Source organism: Grampus griseus, assembly GCF_964374135.1.
Source record: "Grampus griseus genome assembly, chromosome: 17".
NCBI classification, from domain to species: Eukaryota; Metazoa; Chordata; class Mammalia; order Artiodactyla; family Delphinidae; genus Grampus; species Grampus griseus.
Window position 1 is genome coordinate 45,343,436 of NC_139011.1, and position 20,480 is coordinate 45,363,915.

Below are 20,480 nucleotides of genomic sequence, written 5' to 3' on the forward strand. Positions count from 1 at the left end.
ACACTGACAGTGGTGGGCTGCACAGGCTTCCGGGGTGGGGGGTGGATATGGATAGTGACCTGTGCTTGCATACAGGATTCTTGGTGGCTGCAGCCACAGCCTTAGCGTTTCATGCTCATCTCTGGTGTCCGAGCTGATAGCCACGGCTCACGCCCATCTCTGAAGTTTGTTTAGGCGGTGATCTGCCTTCTGTGGGCAGACAGGGAAGGAATCCCCTCTCCTTGCACACCCGGAAACAATGGTCTTTTTCATCTTAGGCAGATCCAGACATTTTTCTGGACTCCCGGCTAGCTGTGGCTCACTAGCTCCCTTCAGGCTGTGTTCATGCAGCCAACCCCAGTCCTCTTCCTGGGATCTGACCTCTGAAACCTGAGCCTCAGCTCCCAGCCCCCAGCCGCTCTATAGGTGAGCAGACAAGTGTCTCAGGCTGGTGAGTGCTGGTCGTCACTGATCTTCTGTGAGGGAATCTCTGTACTTTGCCCTCTGCACCCCTGTTGCTGCACTTTCCTCTGTGGCTCTGAAGCTTACCTCCTATCCACCCCTGTCCCCACCAGTGAAGGGGCTTCCTAGTGTGTGGAAACTTTTCCTCCTTCACAGCTCCCTCCAACTGGTGCAGGTCCCATCCCTATTCTTTTGTCTCTGTTTTTTCTTTTTTCTTTTGCCCTACCCAGTTATGTGGGGATATTCTTGCCCTTTTGGAAGTCTGAGGTCTTCTTACTCCTCCGCCATCTTGAAGGTCCTCCCCATATTGACTTTTTAAAAACTCCTTTTGAAAGTAGAAAATATCTGAAAATGATCATTTTTTTCCCCAATAGTCATTTGAGACTATTTGAGTCATTTGAGACCACACAAAGCACACAATTGCACAAGGCAGAAAGTATTCAGGTGGATCAATACACCTGGCCAGATCCAGGATGTATGGTCTGGTTGATGCAATTCCCTTCAAAAATCATACTAACCTTTCAGTGATTCATACTCACTTCTTAGTACTTGATAGCTAGAAGACAATAAATTATCCCTAAATTTTCAGTGAGTCATAAAACCAAGGTCTTGGACTTTAGATCTGCATTTATCCCTGATGTGCATTTATTTCCTATTTTATTAAGAAATAATAAAATAGTGAATTCCTAAGGTTGCTGTTTTTATGACATGCTTGATATAAATCATCTGGAATATTTTAATATTTTAATATTTAATATTTAATATTTAATATTCTTTTAGTGAAAGGTTAGAACAATTCAGTGTTGTAAGAGATATATGGATATCATTTTTAGAAACTCCTACTTATCCTTTTTGATTTCATCTTAAATGTTATGTCATTCTGGAAGCATTTCCTGGCCCCTAAATTAGGTCATGTTCCCTAGCTATGAAAATCTATACCTTCCTATAATAATACTCATCACATCCTATTGTAGATCCTAGTTATATTTGCCTATATTTCCTTCTAGTCTGTCTTCTTGTCTGTAATATTCACCACTTTATCTACAAACACTCCCTCAGGGCCCAGCACATAGTTAGTGATCAAGTTAAAAATAAAAGGTGCTTTTGCTTTTAACCATTGACTATTCTTAAAATTCCTTTAGTAAATTTTATTTATATACTATCCATTCCAGAAAAGGATTTGAGGTGGTTCTGAGCACTGTTAGGTGCTCTTTTATCTACCTCCATCATCTTGCCCTCTTTTCTTTTTTCTTTCTCCTTTTAGACCAGGAGGTGTAAATTGGCTTCACTTTTACTAGCTCTGTGGCCTTGAACAAGTTACTTAATCTTTCTCAAGTCTTCTGATATGCAAAATTGGAATAAAGGTACTTATATCACAGAGTTTTGAGGAAGGTTAAATGGAATGAAATAGTGTATGTAAAGATATTGCCCATGATAGATATTCAATAAATGTTACTTCTCTTACTCCAGGCTGAGAAAAGAAATGGACTTAAACAGAGATTATATGCTACATTCATCATTATGTAATGGCTCACGTACCAGAAAACTAGTATGGCAGATACTAGGGTTCAGGACTTTTGCTGTGTGCTTAAATAAGCCTACCAGATAATACTTTCTGCTCTAGTGGTAGGAAATCTCATGAAAAAAAGTCATCCATTAGCTCATAACCTCACTAGCAAAAGCAACTCTACTTCCCAAAGTGCACCAAACACTAGAGTTGGAGTATTACAGTGTGGTGAGTACTGTAGGTCTGGCATAGAACTTCTGGACTTCAGCTGTGGTATTTAAACCTTTTTACAACTTAATTTTTTCATCTGTAAAATGGAGCTAATAACAGCACCACCTCATATGGCTATTGTGAAGACTGAGTTACATATGTGTGGGTTTAACACAACACTTGCACATAGCAAAGGCTCAATAAAGATTAACTTTTAAAAATAAAGTATATAATAAAAATTTATTTTTTGCATTCTGATGTAGGATTTATTTTTCAAAGTTCTCATGCATTCACTAATGGAAAAGGAAAAATACCTCTCCAGTCAATGAATTCTAGAATTGGTTTTTGGTCACCAGGAAAAATCACTGATCAAAAAGTAACATACAATTATGTGTGCTAGCTATGAAATAACAGTGAAAAATTGTTTTTGTCATTATGAATATAGAGGTTTTATAGGAATTGATAGTGATACATATACTAACACTAGTAAAAAATACAACTTTTGATGACAAATATGAAAAAACAAACCAGCTCAGACTATTACTATGTGTATATTCCCAAAGAGCATAATTTTTTACTTTTACATATGGTTAAAAATAGTTAAAGAATATTCTTTCCTGCTTTTAAATGATATTGACTATCGAACTACTTTGCCCAGTTCTTTTTCTCTAAAGTACTTCCATACACTATTGAATTGGCAATACTGCATGGGTTGATAGATCTCTTAAAATAGATCTCTCTTTTCTGTCGGGGACCAGAGAATGGAAGAGTCTGTCACTTTTCATAAATAATCCTTAGAAATTTTTCTCCTTCACAGCTAGTGAGAGAGAATACTTATATTAAGAAATTATTTAAGAATAGACAATAATCTCTCCTAACATTAGAAAAATTATGTTCATGTTTCTTTACTGGAGTGTAGTTTTCTCTACATGCAAACCTAAGAGACAACACAGATGCAAGACCTCAAGGTCATAATCCTGTGCTTATGGGACTGCACAGAAGACCTGCATAATATCTGTGCTCAACAGCCCTCTGCCCTCACCTTCGTGCCAAAACCTATCACTTTAAAATTCTGGGTGCCTGATAAATTAACACAGACCACATCCCTGTCTTTGGAGTAATAAGAGCACTGAACATGTAGTATAGCTAGGAATTGTGTCTACATCTATAGGATTCTAATCACAACAGCCATTATTAAACTTTTCTGAGAAAAAGCTCCCTCTATGAAAATTTCCTTTGTGCTGTGAGTTTGGACAGATGAACAGGAGCTGACATGCAGGTGAGTCTCACCTTCTATCACACAAGCAGTGCCTATAGAATAAGTACATGATACAGAGATGGAAGGTATTTCATATCCTTGTTTCATGTAAATGTGACTGATCCTACAAGATCTATACAATATATAATATATTTAAGGTATTAAGAAAAAAGTGATTTTCTGTAGATACCCAAGATTTTAAAATCCAAATTTCCGCTAAATGTAAATGCAAACATCCAATTTCCCAAAGCAGTATGTGCTATAAATATTTGCCTCAAAATAAAATAAAATAATAAAGCATGGTATGTGCTGCTTTTCAGTTAGTTAATTTATACATTAATTTCTTTTTTGCTGCATATAATGAACCTATTAGGATCACTGTCCATTTTCTTTCAGTCTCCATCAATCGCCACCCTTCTGGATGGGTATATTTTCCCCACGAGCATAAACGTTCACTTTTCTCTAAACATCAATTTTTTTCTTTGGAAAATGATTTCTGAGCATCTTGTCCCTGGGCTATATGCTGAAAATACAATAATTAATAGGACCAAGTTTCAGCTCAGGTGTACCCTTCAGCCTAGTTGATGATACAATTTGAATGTTACCCTTCTCTGCCAGTCATATTCATTCAATTATTCAATAACTCATTGATTTATACATGCATAAAAATTTCACTTTTCACATATTACATAACAGGTTCTTTCAGAAAACCCCTGTGAAGTAGGCATTAGTTTTCCACAAATCACAATTTAGAAAATCCTACTTAGCCACACATAATGAAATATGCCCATGTATTGTTTTTTTTTAATTTTCACTGAGATAGTAACTAATTTTGAAGAAATTAAATTATGTTTTCAAAGTACATATTTCTAAAATTTTGACCTAGGGAAAGTACTTACAGGTTTAGTATTCCCTTCAATAACTTCTTCTAGAGGTTCAAGTTTAAGATCCTTTGGTTAGAGTAAGAAATGGGTAGAAAACAAGAAATTAGTTAATTAAACAAAACATCATATATTTGAATGGTAGCACTTTTGGGCTAACATTAAACCGAAGGAACTTCATGATCTGAATGGAGATGAAATAATTCTGATTTTTTAAAGTGGGCTCTTCCAATAAAGATTCTTTTACCCATTATAACAATTGTAAGGAGCTATCTCAGATGTGTTCAATTTTTTATTAATTTGAGTGTACATCACTGATGCCATTAAAAGAGAACAAAGTGGAGAGAAGATTCATTAAAGCAGAGAGGGAAAGGATAGAAACAGTAAAAAGGAAAAGTTAGGATGACTAGGCTGATTTCTTTTCCTGTGGTTATATGGCAATATACTTGAGATATCATGATAGACATTTACACTCTAGTGCTAATTTTGCTTTGCTAAGAAGTGAAATAAAAAGCAAATGAAACCACTATTGATATTTGTTAAAAATGAAGGGTTACCAAAAAGACCTCAGAGTTTTCTGCAGTGATCAATGTATAATGCTAATGGCTCCACTGAAACCAAGACTGTAATATCTGAGGACTTCATTCTAAGAATATATATCCTAGAGAGTGACATCACCAAAATGGTGACATAGGTTGTTCCTGGCTTTGCTCCCCCTCACAAGAACAACAACTAACAACTATTGAGAACAAGACACCTCTGAGGGAATCCTAGAACAAGGCTGAAGCAACCTCCTGTACCACAGAGACCAAGACAAACGTCATTAGAAGGTAAGAGAGGTGGCTATACATTGACAGCATTGCCCCATCACCAGGCCAGCACAGCACCACCTGGACAGATCTTCCCTGAGCCTCTGGTTCCCTCAGTGGGAAAAGAGATCCCAGGAGAGACAACTAGCCCGATCCAGTATTTTGGGTCATTTTGTGAAAGCCCCTACTCTGATCTTGTACCACAAAGATGGGAAATCTGTGGGGCTCAACCACAGGAAATCTGACTGTGACAGAGAAGAGGGGGAGGGGCTCGCAACAACCAGCACATAGATCTTGGCAGACCAAGCTCATACTGCAGTGCCCAAGTAGTAATCCCAGCCAGCAGCTTTGCTCATCTGCAGAACCAAGCTGGGAACTTGGAGGAGAGCAGATCTGCCTGATTCGGATCTTCAAAGGAGTTTTGTTGGCCCTAGAGCCCAGTTTGCCCACGCCCAAGCAAGGAGCTGAATCATATTCCCACCCACTATGGTGAGTGTCTTCCAGGCCGATCTTACCAGAGGAGCTGGCAATAACTTCTGGAAGTAGTGTGGCCCAGTGGTGCTCAAGCCAAGAGGTGGGTGAGCAAAGCTGATTACCCACGAAGCAAAACCAGTAGCAGGTGTGGAATGTTCCCGTGCTATGCACAAACAGATGGATTAATTCATAGCCAAAACTGAGGGTAGGTCCTGGCATCTCCTTATCTGGGACCTTATTTGGGAAACTGAGAATAGCCTGGAGCTAAACCTCCCCCTCTTGCCTAGGCAGGGGAGGTGAGACACAGCCCCACCTGCTATGGAGAATGTCTTCTGACCCCATCTCACCAGAAGGGCTGGTGACAACTCCTGGAAGTTGTGCATCCCAGTGGCACTTGAGCTGAGAAGCAGGCAAAGCCAATAGTTTGCAGAGCAAAGCCAGCAGCCATGTTCAGTCAGGGAACATGGGGTGTGGGTCAGCTTGAGTTAAAACAACAAAGAGCTTCACCAGCTTTAGAGCTGCTTGTCCTGCTACATGCAGGCAATTATTCTAATTCATAGCCCTGTTCATTGGTACAGTCTCCAATGTGTCCAAGCAAGGAACCTAACTAGAGCACACAGGAAGCTACACAGCTCATTCAACACCGCTACATGCAGTGGTACTTGAACAGAGAGCACAGACCATGGCTTCCCCCAACTGCAGAGCAAAACCAGTGGCCTCACCTGACCAGGGAAGTCAGTGCACACTATGGACTGGCTTGGGTCCCCAAACAATGAGCTGTATAGGCCCTGGGTCCTGTACTGCTGCCATGCCAGGGCACAGAAGTCCCATTTACTACTGTATATAGTAACCAGTCCCAACCATCTAGTAAGTCTGACCAGAGAATCCAGGCAACCATGGAGCCCATCCTACAGCCTCACTTGTGTAGGGAACCAAGCCAGTAGTACTATCCAACAGTTCTCAGCCAATGGCACAACCCCTATCCCTATCCTCAGAGCTGAAACAATTGCCCTGCCCCCAATAAAGCATAATAGCAGGCCCCACCTGCTCAAAAACATTACCAGCAGACATACCCCAAAACCCAAACTGAGCTACTGAAGAACTGTCTCTGCCAAAGCCAACCTGTAGAGTCTGGAAGGGGAGCCTAATTACTCAAATGCACAAATATCAATGTAAGGAATCAAAGATTATGAAAAGTCAGGTAAATATGACATCACCAAAGGAAATTAATAAAACTTCAATAACTGGCCTTAAAATGAACACCTATGAAATGCCAGAGAAAGAATTCAATAAGATCCTCTTAAGGAAATTCCTCTTAAGGAACTGCAAGAAAAAACAGACAGCTACACAAAATCAGAAAAACAAAGCACGAATATAATGAGAAGTTTGACAAGGAAATAGCAGCCATCAAAAACAAACCAAAATAAACAAAACTCCTAGAGATGAAAAATACAATAACTGAACTGAAAAATTCAATAGAGAATTTCAAAAGTAGACTCAACCATGCAGAAGAATCAGTGACCTGGAGGATACAACACTGGAAGTTACCCAGGAAGAGGAGCAAAAATAAAAAAGAATGAAAAAGAGTAAAGGAAACCTATGGGAATTTGGGAGACACTGAAAGGGAAAAAGTATTCACATCATGGGAATTCCAGAAGAAGAGAAAGAGAAAGAGACAGAATGCCTATTTAAAGGAATAATGTCTGAAAACTTTCCAAATTTTGGGAGAGATATGAACATCCAGATCCATGAGGCCCAAAGGACCTCAAATAGATTGAATCTAAATAGGGCTAGTCTGAGACACATTAATTAAATTGTCAAAAGTCAAAGACAAAAGAACTGTAAGGGCAGCAAGAGAAAAGAGAGAAGCCACATACAAGGGAACCCCCATAAGATTATCAGCAGAACTTTTCTGACCAGGAGAGAATGGGATGACATACTAGAAATATTGAAAAAAAATAACTGTCGACTAAGAATTCTATACTTGGTGAAGTTTTCTTTCAGAAACAAAGGAAAGATAAAGACTTCACTGAACAATCAAAAGCTGAGGGAGTTTACCACCAGACCTGCCTTATAAGAAATGCTAAAGGCAGTTCTTTGAGTGGAAGTGAAAGAATGTTAATAACATCATAAAAAGGTAGTGTAAATCTCACTGGTAATAAGTATATAGTCATTATTTCTCCAATATGGTAATAGTGATGCATAATTCACTTAACTTTTGTTTAAAACTTGTAAAAGAGCATAGCAAAAATAACCATAACTGTAGTAATCTGTTGTCAGTTACATAATATGAAAACATATACATTATAACAGCAATAACCTAAAAAGTGAGGTGGAGGTAAAAGTGTAAAGTTTACAAATTCTATTGAAGTTAAGTTGTTATCAGTTTAAAATAGGGTGTTATATTTTATGTAAGCCTCACGGTAACCACAAGTGAAAATCTTGTATAAATTACATAAAAGAACATGATAAAGAAGTCAAAGCATACTGATACCAAAAGACATCAAACACACACACAAAAAGACAACAGCATGAGAAACAAGGCACAGTAATCTACAAAACAACCAGAAAACAATTAACAAAATGGCAATAGTAAGTCCTTACCTATCAATAACTACTTTAAACATAAGTGAATTAAATTCTCCAATGAAAAGAGATAGAATGGACCACGCTGAGCCTAAACCCTGCCCCCCAAAACCCCAAGACCTTTTCAGCTGTGTGGATTCTGAGACTAGCCTCCACTCCCACCTAAACCCCACCCTGCCTAAGCCCCACCCCTGCCTAAGCCCCACCCCCCTTGGTGGTGGTGTTTCATTTATATTTTTTTTTCTAATATATTTCTCTATTTTTATTTTATTTTTTATTCTTTGTTATTGTTCTGCTCCTTTTTTTTTTCTTTTTTTGCTGCACTGCTTGTCTTACAGGATCTTGGTTCACAGGCCAGGGTTCAGGCCTGAGCTCCTGTGGTAGGACCACCGAGTCCAAACCGCTGAACTGAAAGAGAACCTCAGACCCCAGGGAATATTAATCTGAGTGAAGTCTCTTGGAGATCCTCATCTCGGCACCAAGACCTGGCTCTACGCAACTGCCTGCAAACTCCAGTGTGGAAAGCACCAGGGAAAGCAACCTGTACGACAGGAACATAGCCCCACCCATCAAAAAAAATGAGATGACAAAAGTTATGTTACAGATGAAGGAGCAAGGGAAAAACCTAGAAGACGAGTGAACAGGATATAGACAACCTACCTGAAAAAGAATTCACAGTAACGACAGTAAAGATGATCTAAAATCTCAGAAATATAATGGAGGCATGGATCAAGAAAATACAAGAAATGTTGAACAAAGACAGAGAAGAACTAAAAAGCAAGCAAACAGTGATGAACAACATAATAACTGAAATGAAAAATACACTAGAAGGGGGTTCCCCTGGTGGCGCAGTGGTTGAGAGTCCGCCTGCCGATGCAGGGGACACGGGTTCGTGCCCTGGTTCGGGAAGATCCCACATGCCGTGAAGCAGCTGGGCCCATGAGCCATGGCCGCTGAGCCTGCGCATCCGGAGCCTGTGCTCCGCAATGGAAGAGGCCACAACAGTGAGAGGCCCGCGTACCGGTAAAAAAAAAAAAAAAATACACTAGAAGGAATCGATAGCAGAATAATTGAGGCAAAAGAATGAATAAGTGAGATGGAAGACAGAATGGTGGAAATAACTGCCAAGGAGCAGAATAAAGAAAAAAGAATGAAGAGAATTGACGACAGTCTCAGAGACTTCTGGGACAACATTAAATGCACCAACATTCAAATTATAGGAGTCCTTAAAGAAGAAGAGAAAGAGAAAGGATATGAGAAAATATTTGAAGAGATTATAAGCAAAAAACTTCCCTAACATGGAAAGGAAATAGCCACCCAAGTGCAGGAAGTGCAGAGAGTCCCAAACAGTATAAACCTTAAGAGAAACATACCAAGACACATATTAATTAAACTAACAAAAATTCAATGCAAAGAAAAAAATATTGAAAGCAGCAAGGGAAATGCAACAAATAATATACAAGGGAATCCCCATAAGGTTATCAGCAGATTTTTCAGGAGAAACGCTGCAGGCCAGAAGGGAGTGGCAGGATATATTTAAAGTTATGAAAGGGAAAAACGTACAACAAAAATTACTCTACCCAGTAAGGATCTTATTCAGGTTAAAAGGAGAAATCAAAAGCTTTACAAACAAGCAAAAGCTAAGAGAATTTAACACAACCAAACCAGCGTTACAACAAATGCTAAAGGAACTTCTCCAGTAGGAAACACAAGAGAAGGAAAATACATACAAAAACAAATCCAAACAATTAAGAAATTGGTAATAGGAGCATACATATCGATAATTACCTTAAATGTAAATGGATTAAATGCTCCAACCTAAAGACACAGACTAGCTGAATGGATACAAAAACAAGACCCGTGCTGTCTACAAGAGACCCACTTTAGACCTAGGGACACATACATACTGAAAGTGAAGGGATAGAAAAAGATACTCCATGCAAATGGAAATCAAAAGAAGGCTGGAGTAGCAATACTCATGTCAGATAAAATAGATTTTAAAACAAAAACTGTTACTAGAGATAAGGAAGGACACTAGATAATGATCAAGGGATCAATCCAAGAAGAAGATATAAAAATTATAAACATTTATGCACCTAACATAGGAGCACCTCAATATATAAGGCAAAGGCTAACAGCCATAAAAGGGGAAATCAACAGTAACACAATAATAGTGGGGGACTTTAACACCCCACTTACACCAATGGACAGATCTTCCAGACAGAAAATAAGTAAGGAAACACAGAGTTTAAATGACACAGTAGACCAGATAGATTTAATTGATATTTATAGAACATTCCACCTGAAAGTGGCAGAATACACTTTCTTCTCAAGTGCACACTATTCTCCAGGATATATCACATATCAAGCCTTGGAAATTTTAAGAAAATTGAAATCATATCAAGCATCTTTTTCGACCTCAATGCTATGAGGTTAGAAATCAATTACAGGAAAAAACAACAACAACAACTAAAAAACAAACACACAGAGGCTAAACATTGTGCTGCTAAATAACCAAGAAATCACTGAAGAAATCAAAGAGGAAATTAAAAAATAAACGGAAACAAATGACAATGAAAACACAACGATCCAAAAGCTATGGAATTCAGCAAAAGCAGTTCTAAGAGGGAAGTTTATAGCAATACAGTCCTACCTCAAGAAACAAGAAAAATCTCAAATAAACAATCTAACCTTACACCTAAAGCCACTAAAGAAAGAAGAACAAACAAAACTCAATGTTAGTAGACGGAAAAAAATCATAAAGATCACAGCAGGAATAAATGAAATAAAAATGAAGAAAACAATAGCAAAGATCAATAAAACTAAAAGTTACTTCTTTGAGAAAACGAAATTGATAAACCTATAGCCAGACTCAAAGAGACAAAAAGGGAGAGGACTCAAATCAATAAAATTAGAAATGAAAAAGGAGAAATTACAACAGACACTGCAGAAATACAAAGGATCATAAGAGATTAAAACAAGCAACTCTATGCCAATAAAATGGACAACCTGGAAGAAATGGACAAATTCTTGGAAAGGTACAACTTTCCAAGCCTGAACAAGGAAGAATTAGAAAATATAAACAAACAAATCACAAGTAATGAAGCTGAAACTATACTTAAAAACTTTTCAACAAACAAAAGTCCAGGACCAGATGGCTACATAGGCGAATTCTATCAAACATTGAGAGAAGAGTGATCAACTATCATTCCTAAACTATTCCAAAATAATTGCAGAGGGAGGAGCATGCCCAAACTTGTTCTACGAGGCCACCATCACCCTGATACCAAAACCAGACAAAGAGATCACACACAAAAAATTTACAGACCAATATCACTGATGAACATAGACACAAAAATCCTGAACAAGATACTAGCAAACAGAATCCAACAACATTTTAAAGCATCATACACCATGATCAAGTGGGATTTATCCCAGGAATGCAAGGATTCTTCAATGTACACAAATCAATGTGATACACCATATTAACAAATTAAAGAATGAAAACCATATGATCATTTCAATAGATGTAGAAAAAGCTTTTGAAAATATTCAATACTCATTTATGATAAAAACTCTCCAGGGGCTTCCCTGGTGGCACAGTGGTTGAGAGTCCGCCTGCCGATGCAGGGGACACGGGTTCGTGCCCTGGCCCGGGAGGATCCCGTGTGCCGTGGAGCAGCTGGGCCCGTGGGCCATGGCCGCTGGGCCTGCGTGTCAGGAGCCTGTGCTCCGCAACGGGAGAGGCCACAGCAGGGATAGGCCCGTGTACCGCAAAAAAAACCCAACAACAACAACAAAAAAAAACAAACTCTCCAGAAAGTGGGCATAGAGGGAACCTACCTCAACATAATAAAGGCCATAAATGACAAACCAACAGCCAACATTGTTCTCAATGGTGAAAAACTGAAATCATTTCCTCTAAGATCAGGAACAAAACAAGGATGTCCACTCTCACCACTCTTATTCAACATAGTTTTGGAAGTCCTAGCATGGCAATCAGAGAAGAAAAAGAAATAAAAGTAATATGAATTGGAAAAGAAGAAGTAAAACTGTCACTGTTTGCAGATAACATGATACTCTACATAGAAAATTTTAAAGATGCCACAAGAAAACTATTAGACTTAATCAATGAATTTGGTAAAGTGCAGGATACAAAATTGATGCACAGAAATCTCTTGCATTCCCATACATTAACAATGAAAAATCAGAAACAGAAATTAAGGAAACACTCCCACTTACCATCGCAACAAAAAGGATAAAATATCTAGGAATAAACCTACCCGAGGAGGCAAAAGACTTGTCAGAAAACTATGAAACACTGTTGGAAGAAATCAAAAAGGACACAAACAGATGGAGAAATATACCATGTTCTTGGATTGGAAGGATCAATATTGTGCAAGTAACTGTACTACCCAAAGCAATGTACAGATTCAATGCAATCCCTATCAAATTGCCAATGGCATTTTTCACAGAATAGAACATAAAATTTTACAACCTGTATGGAAACACAAAAGACCCTGAATAGCCAAACCAATCTTGAGAACAAAAAACGGAGCTGGAGGAATCAGCTCCCTGACTTCAGACTATACTACAAAGCTACAGTAATCAAGACAGTATGGTGCTGACACAGACATTCAAATATAGATGAATTCAAATATAGATAAATTTCTACAGGATAGAAAGCCCAGAGATAAATCAATGCACCTATGGTCACCTAATCTGTGACAAAGGAGGCAAGAATATACAATGGAGAAAAGAAAGTCTCTTCAATAAGTGGGGGGTGGGAAAACTGGACAGCTACATGTAAAAGAATGAAGTTAGAACAGTCCCTTACACCATACACAAAAATAAACTCAAAATGGATTAAAGACCTAAATATAAGACCAGACACTATAAAACTCTTAGAGGAAAACATAGGAAAAACACTCTCTGACTTAAACCACAGCAAGATCTTTTTTGACCCACCTCCTAGAGTAATGAAAATAAAAACAAAAATAAACAAATGGGACCTAACTGAACTTAAAAACTTTTGCACAGCAAAGACAATAAACAAGACAAAAAAACAACCCTCAGAATGGGAGAAAATATTTGCAAATGAAACAACAGACAAAGGATTAATCTCCAAAATATACAAACAGCTCATGGAGCTTGATATAAAAAAACCAAACAACCCAATCAAAAAATGGGCAGAAGACCTAAATAGACATTTAGCCAAAGAAGACATACAGTTGGCCAAGAGGCACGTGAAAAGATGCTCAACCTCACTAATTATTAGAGAACTGCAAATCAGTATTATAATGAGGTATCACCTCTCACTGGTTAGAATGGCCATCATCAATAAATCTACAAACAATAAATGTTGGAGATGGTGTGGAGAAAAGGGAACCCTCTTGCACTGTTGGTGGGAATGTAAATGGATACAGCCACTTTGGAGAACAGATGAATTGATAAAGAAGATGTGGTACATATATAAAATGGCATATTACTCAGCCATAAAAAGGAATGAAATTGGGTCATTTGTAGAGATATGGATGGACCTAGAGTCTGTCATAAAGGGTGAAGTAAGTCAGAAAGGGAAAAACAAATATCGTATATTAATGCATATATGTGGAATCTAGAAAAATGGTACAGATAAACTGGTTTGCAAGGCAGAAATAGAGACACAGATGTAGAGAACAAATGTATGGACACCAAGGGGGGAAAGGGGAAGGTGGGATGAGTTAGGAGATTAGAATTGACAAATATACTCTACCATGTGTAAAATAGATAGCTAGTGGGAACCTGCTTTATAGCACAGGGAGCTCAGGTTTTTGCCCTATGATGACATAGATGGGTGGGATGGGGTGGTGAGAGGCAGGTCCATGGGGGAGGGGATACGTGTATACATATAGCTGATTCACTTCATTGTACAGCAGAAACTAACACAACATTGTAAAGCGATTATAATCTGATAAAAAAGAAAAGACATTGAATGGCTGAATGGATTTAAAAAAACCCAAGATCTAATAATATGCTGCCTACAGGAGTCTTACTTTAGCCTTAAAAGCACATATAGACTGAGAGTTAAGGGATGGAAAGAGACATTTCAAGCAAATAATAACAACAGAAAGCAGAGGTAGCTATACTTAGACAAAATTGACTTTAAACGAAAAATGGTGAATAAAGACAAAGGGTGTCATTATATAATGATAAAAAGATCAATATATCAAGAAGATGTAAGAACTGTAAATATTTATGCACCCAACATTGGAGTACCTAAATATATAAAGCCAACTGACAGAGCTAAAAGGAGAAATAGACAGTAATACAATATTAGTTGGGGGCTTTATTACCCTACTTTTATTTTAATTATCTATTTATTTTATTGGAGTATAATTGCTTTACAATGTTGTATTAGTTTCTGCTTTACAATGAGGTGAATCAACTATATGTATTCATACATGCCTTCTCTCTTGGACCTCTCTCCCACTCCTCCACTCCCAGTCCCACCTATCTAGGGCACCACAGAGCAAAGAGCTGAGCTCCCTGTGCTATACAGCTGGTTCCCACTAGCTATCTATTTTACACATGGTAGTGTATATATGTCATTCCTAATCTCCTAATTCATCCCACTCTCCCATTCCCCCACCCCATGCCCACACATCCGTTCTCTATGTCTGTGTCTCTATTTCTGCCCTGCACATAGGTTCATCTGTATCATTTTTCTAGATTCCACATATATGCGTTTATATACAGTGTTTGTTTTTCTCTTTCTGACTTGTTTCACTCTGTATGACAGACCCTAGTTCCATCCACATCTCTACAAATGACCCAATTTGTTCCTTTTTTATGGCTGAGTAATATTCCATTGTATATATGTACCACATCTTCTTTATCCATTCATCTGTCGATGGACATTTCATGCAGACAGAGAATCAGTAAGAAAACAACAGATTCAAACAACATTAAAGACTAAATGATCCTAATATTCATATATAGATCATTCTATCTCTCAATAGCAGAATATATATTTTTCTCAGGTGTACAACAAAATTCTAGAATGGACCATATGTTAAGCCACAAATCAAGTCTTAGCAATTAAAGAAGATTAAAATCATATCAAGTGGGCTTCCCTGGTGGCGCAGTGGTTGAGAGTCCGCTTGCCGATGCAGGGAACATGGGTTCGTGCCCCGGTCCGGGAAGATCCCACATGCCACAGAGCAGCTGGGCCCATGAACCATGGCCACTGAGCCTGCGCGTCCGGAGCCTGTGCTCCGCAATGGGAGAGGCCACAACAGTGAGAGGCCTGCGTACCACAAAAAAAAAAAAAAAAACATACCAAGTATCTTTTGTGACCACAATGGCATGAAAGTAGGAATCAATAAGAAGAAGAAAACTGAAAAATTCATGAAAACAAGGAAATTAAACAACATTGTCTTAAACAACCAATGGATCAAAGAAGAAGTTAAAGAGGAAATAAAATTTTTGAGACAATAAAGTGAAAATGCAACACACCAGAACCTGTGGGATGCAGCAAAAGCAGTTCTAAGAGGGAGGTTCATAGCAATAAACACCTACTTAAGAAGTAAGAAAGATCCCAAATAAACAACCTAATTCTACAGCTTCAAAAACTAGAAAAAGAAGATCAGAGCACAAAGTTAACAGAAGAAAGAAAATAATAAAGATTAGAACAGAAATAAATGAAATAGAGAACAGAAAAACAATTGGAAAGATTATCCAAACTAAGAGTTAGTTCTTTGAAAAGATAAGAAAAATTGACAAACCCTTAGCTAGACTAACCAAGGGAAAAAGAGAAAGGACACAAATCAACAAAATTATAATTGAAAAAGCAGACATTATAATTGATACCACAGAATTCAAAGGATCATAACAGCCAACTATATGCTAACAAACTGGGCAACCTAGAATAAATGGAAAAATTCTTAGAAACATATCATTTACCAAGACTGAATTAGGAAGAAATATAAAATCTGAATAGACCATTTACTAGTAAAGGGATTGAATCAGTAATCAAAAACCTCCCAACAAACAAAAGTCCAGGACCAGATGGCTTCACTCGTGAATTTTACCAAACATTTAAAGAAGAATTAACACCAATGCTTCTCAAATTTTTCCAGAAATAGAAGAGGAGAGAGTACTCCCAAATTTATTTTATGAGGCCAGCATTATCGTGAGACTAAAACCAAAAAAGGACACTAGTAGAAATGACAGCTATAGGTCAGTACCCCTGATAATTATAGATGCAAAAATTTCAAGAAAATACTAGCAAACCAAATTCAGCAGCACATTAAAAGAATCATTTATCATGATCAAGTGGGATTTATCCCTGGGATGCAAGGATGGTTCAACATATGCAAATAAATCAGTGTGATACATCATCTTAACAGAAAGAAAAAAGTCATATAATCATCTCAATAGACACGGAAAAATCATTTGATAAAATGTAACATAAATTCATAATAAAAGCCCTTAACAAAAATTCATAAAAGGAACATATCTCAACATAATAAAAGTCATATATGACAAGCCCACAGCTTCCTCAACATCATACTAATGGTGAAAGGGTGAAACTTTTCCTCTAAGAATCAGGAATAAGACAAGGGTGTCAATTCTCACCACTCCTATTCAAAATAGTACTAGAAATCCTACCTAGAGAAATCAGGCAAGAAAGAGAAATAAAAGTAAATGAAGAAGTAAAACCATCTCTATTTGCAGATGGCTTGGTTTTATAAACAAAAATCTTAAAGATGTAACAAAAAAAACTGTCAGATCTAATCAAGGAATTCAATAAAGTTTCAAAATATGAAATTAACATACAAAAATCAGTAGCATTTCTATATGCCTACAGTGAATTTTCTGAAAAAAAATAAATCAATCCTATTTACAACAGCATAAAAAAATACTTAGGAATACATTTAACTAAGCAAGTGAAATTTCTCTACTGTGAAGACTGAAAGACATTGATGAAAGAAATCAAAGAAAATACAAAAATACAAATAAGTAGAAGGGTATTCTGTATTCCTGAATTGGAAGAATTAATATTGTCAAAACGTCAATACTACCAAAAGCCATCTATAGATTCAATAAAATCCCTATCCATATTCCAATGGCATCTTTTACAGAGGTAGAAAAAGCACTCTTAAAAGTTATATGAACCACAAAAAACGCTGAATAGCCAAAGAAATGCTGAGAAAGAAGAAAAGAGCAGGAGAGATCATACTTCCTGATTTCAAGTAATACTATAAAGCTAAAGCCATCAAACAGTATGCTACTAGCATAATAACACACAAAAGACTGACGGAATAGAATTGAGAGCCCAGAAATAAGACCAAGCATATACAATCCACTAATATTTAATAGGGAAGAAAACTCAGTGGAGAAAAGAAAGTCTTTTTAATAAATGATTCTGGGATAGTTGGATATTCACATGTAAAAGAATGAAATTGGACCCATATCTTACACCACTCACAAAATTAACTCAAAATGGACTAAGGATTTAAATGTAAGACCTGAAACCATGAAACTCCTAGAAGAAAACATAGTAATAAAGCTCCCTGACATGATTCTTGGTAATGATTTTTGGATATGTCACCTGAAGCACAAACAAATAAATAAAAAATAAACAAGTGGGATTACATCAAACTAAAAAGCTTCTGCACAGTAAACAACAACAACAGGAAAATAAATCAATAAAGTGAAAAGACAAACTTTGGAATGGGAACAAAATATTTGAAAACCATATATCTGATAAGGGTTAACGTTCAAAATACATAAAGAACTCATATAATTCAATAGCAAAAAAAAAAAAAAAAAGTGGGCAAAGGACCTGAATAGACATTTCTCCAAAGAAGATATATGAAAGGTCAACATGTACATGAAAAGATGATCAACATCACTACTCATTAAGGAAAAGCAAAGTAAAACCACACTGAGATATCACTCATGTCTATTCGAATGACCATCATAAAAAAAAACAAGAGATAACATGATGGCAAGAATGTGGAAAAAGGGAATGCTTGTGCATTGTTGGTAGATTGTAAATTGGTGCATCCACTATGGAAAGCAGTATGGCTTTCTCACGTTCCTCAAAAAATTAAATACTGAACTACCATATGATCTAGCAATTCCATTTCTGAAGTATATTCAAAGGTAATGAAAACACTACGTCGAAAAGATATCTGCACCCCTATGTTCATACCAGCATTATTTATAGAGGCCAAGACATGGAAACAACCTAATTGTCCATCGATGGGTGAATGGATAAAGAACATGTGATATATATATATATATATATATATATATATATATACACACACATACATATATAATGGAATATTATTCAGCCACAAAAAACAAGGAAATCCTACCATTTGTGACCACAGGGATGAGCCTTGAAGATATTTTGCTAAGAGAAATAAGACAGAGAAAGACAAATACTGTACTGTATGATTTAATTTATATGTGGAATCTAAAAAAAATAAAAACAAAAACCCCAAACTCATAGAAAAAGAGATCAGATTTTTGGTTATCAGAGGTAGAGAGTGGGAGGAGGGGAATAGGATGAAGATAGTCAAAAGGTACAAACTTCTTCCAGCTATAAGATAAATAAGTATTAACGATGTAATGTTACAACATGATGACTATAGTTAACACTGCTGTATGGCATGTAGGAAAGTTAAAAGAGTAAATCCTAAGAAGATAAACATTTTTCCCTTCTTTTTTTCTTCCTTTCCTTTTTATTGTACCTGTATGAGAAGATGGATGTTAACGAACGTATTGTGGTAATTATTTCAACTTATATGTAAATAAAGCCATCATGCTGTATGCTTTAAATTTAAATAGTGATGTATGTCAATTATTTCTCAAAACTGGAAAACAAGTGAGGATTATGCACAATAATTCCTTCAAATAGATAAGAAATAAATAGAAAGTTATAGAAATCCAGACTGCCTGAAATAGTATAAGCCTGTTAATAACAGAGCTACATAGCTCTAGCTATGCAGTTCTCTTGTGGGTGAACTTTATGCAAGTTATTTAACTTCTCTGCAATTCACTTTTACTATTTCCACTGCCTTATATTCTCTATCCCTAGGTTTTCCTCTAGTTGGCTCTTCCTTATTTTTCTAACTTCAACTCAAATATCACATCCTTAAAGTGACCTTCTCAGATTACTCACTTTAAGTATCCAACCCTCCATCTTCATCACATTGTCCTACATTTTCTTCATAGTACTTTACACTATCCGAAATTACTTCATTTCATGAATTTGTTTACTTGGGGTTTGTCTGTCTCTCCAGAGACCAAGGACCTTACCTGTTTTGATCACTGCTATATTCTCACTGTCAGAATAGTACCTTGCATAAAGTGGGTACTCAAAAAATGTTAGTTGAATAAACAAGTGGCTGAATGAATGCCCATTTAAATCCTAGCTCTTCTGTGAAGACAAACATATAATGCATATAGATGTGAATTGAATCTTTAAAAGTACTCTGCATATAGAAACTGTAACAATAATGATCTCTTTGACTGCTGTTTCCCTAATAACAACTCAGGCACACTTCTCAGTTCTACTTTCTTTAATCTAAGGTAAAAAACTTAAAACAAGTTGTATGAGTGTGACATCCTTAATTATATCCCTTTAAATATGGATATCCTGTGATCTGATGGTACACTTAAGACTTCATGAAGATTAAAGGGACTTTGTTGTTGTTTTGTTTAAGCATTGAACACTGGTTTCTGCAGAGTTCAAGCAAAACATGAGATATAATCTCAATATATCCCATAAATACTCAGAGAGGCTGAAGTGGAAAAAAGGAATGTCTGAAGAGACTTGTAGAAATTTCAAAGGTTATTTTTCCCCCACATAAATGGTATTGGGCTTGGTTTACAGTGCAGGAAAGATTTATCATAGATACTTAGTGGTGAGAAAAGACAGTATGGCTTCCACTGTAAGTACATTCCCTTTTAATGTGGAGATCAAACCTAGTGCTAACAACTGAGAAGACGAGACAGCCATCAGTAAAATATAATATGCACTTAGCTTCTGTTTGTCAATTGGAAGTTTTTCCTCTAAAAACCTAATTCAGCATAGTACAGAACAAGTTGTAGAAAAAAACCCAACTTGCACTGCTTCTCCTTTCATTAAGACAGATCATGCTGAGCCCCACACAGCTGGAGCCCCATGTTTAAGACCATCACATTGTACTTTCAGCAAACCTCTCAGCCACTGTTCTCATAATGAAATGTTTTCATAGGAATGAAGGGAGAAAAAAGCCTAGAAAAGAAGGAGACATGACAATACTTTGATTTTA

General features: G+C 37.0%; 1 protein-coding gene across 1 annotated transcript in view; it reads right to left on the minus strand.

Moving 5' to 3' along the window:
• The window catches only part of NECAB1 (N-terminal EF-hand calcium binding protein 1), a gene marked incomplete at both ends in the record, with an annotated part of 274,029 nt that overhangs the window by 29,860 nt on the left and 223,689 nt on the right, over positions 1–20,480 (minus strand). Inside the window, one exon of the mRNA XM_082674826.1 lies at positions 4,316–4,366. Within this exon, the coding sequence (XP_082530952.1) occupies positions 4,316–4,366 (51 nt within the window). The remainder of the gene's footprint in view (positions 1–4,315; positions 4,367–20,480) is intronic.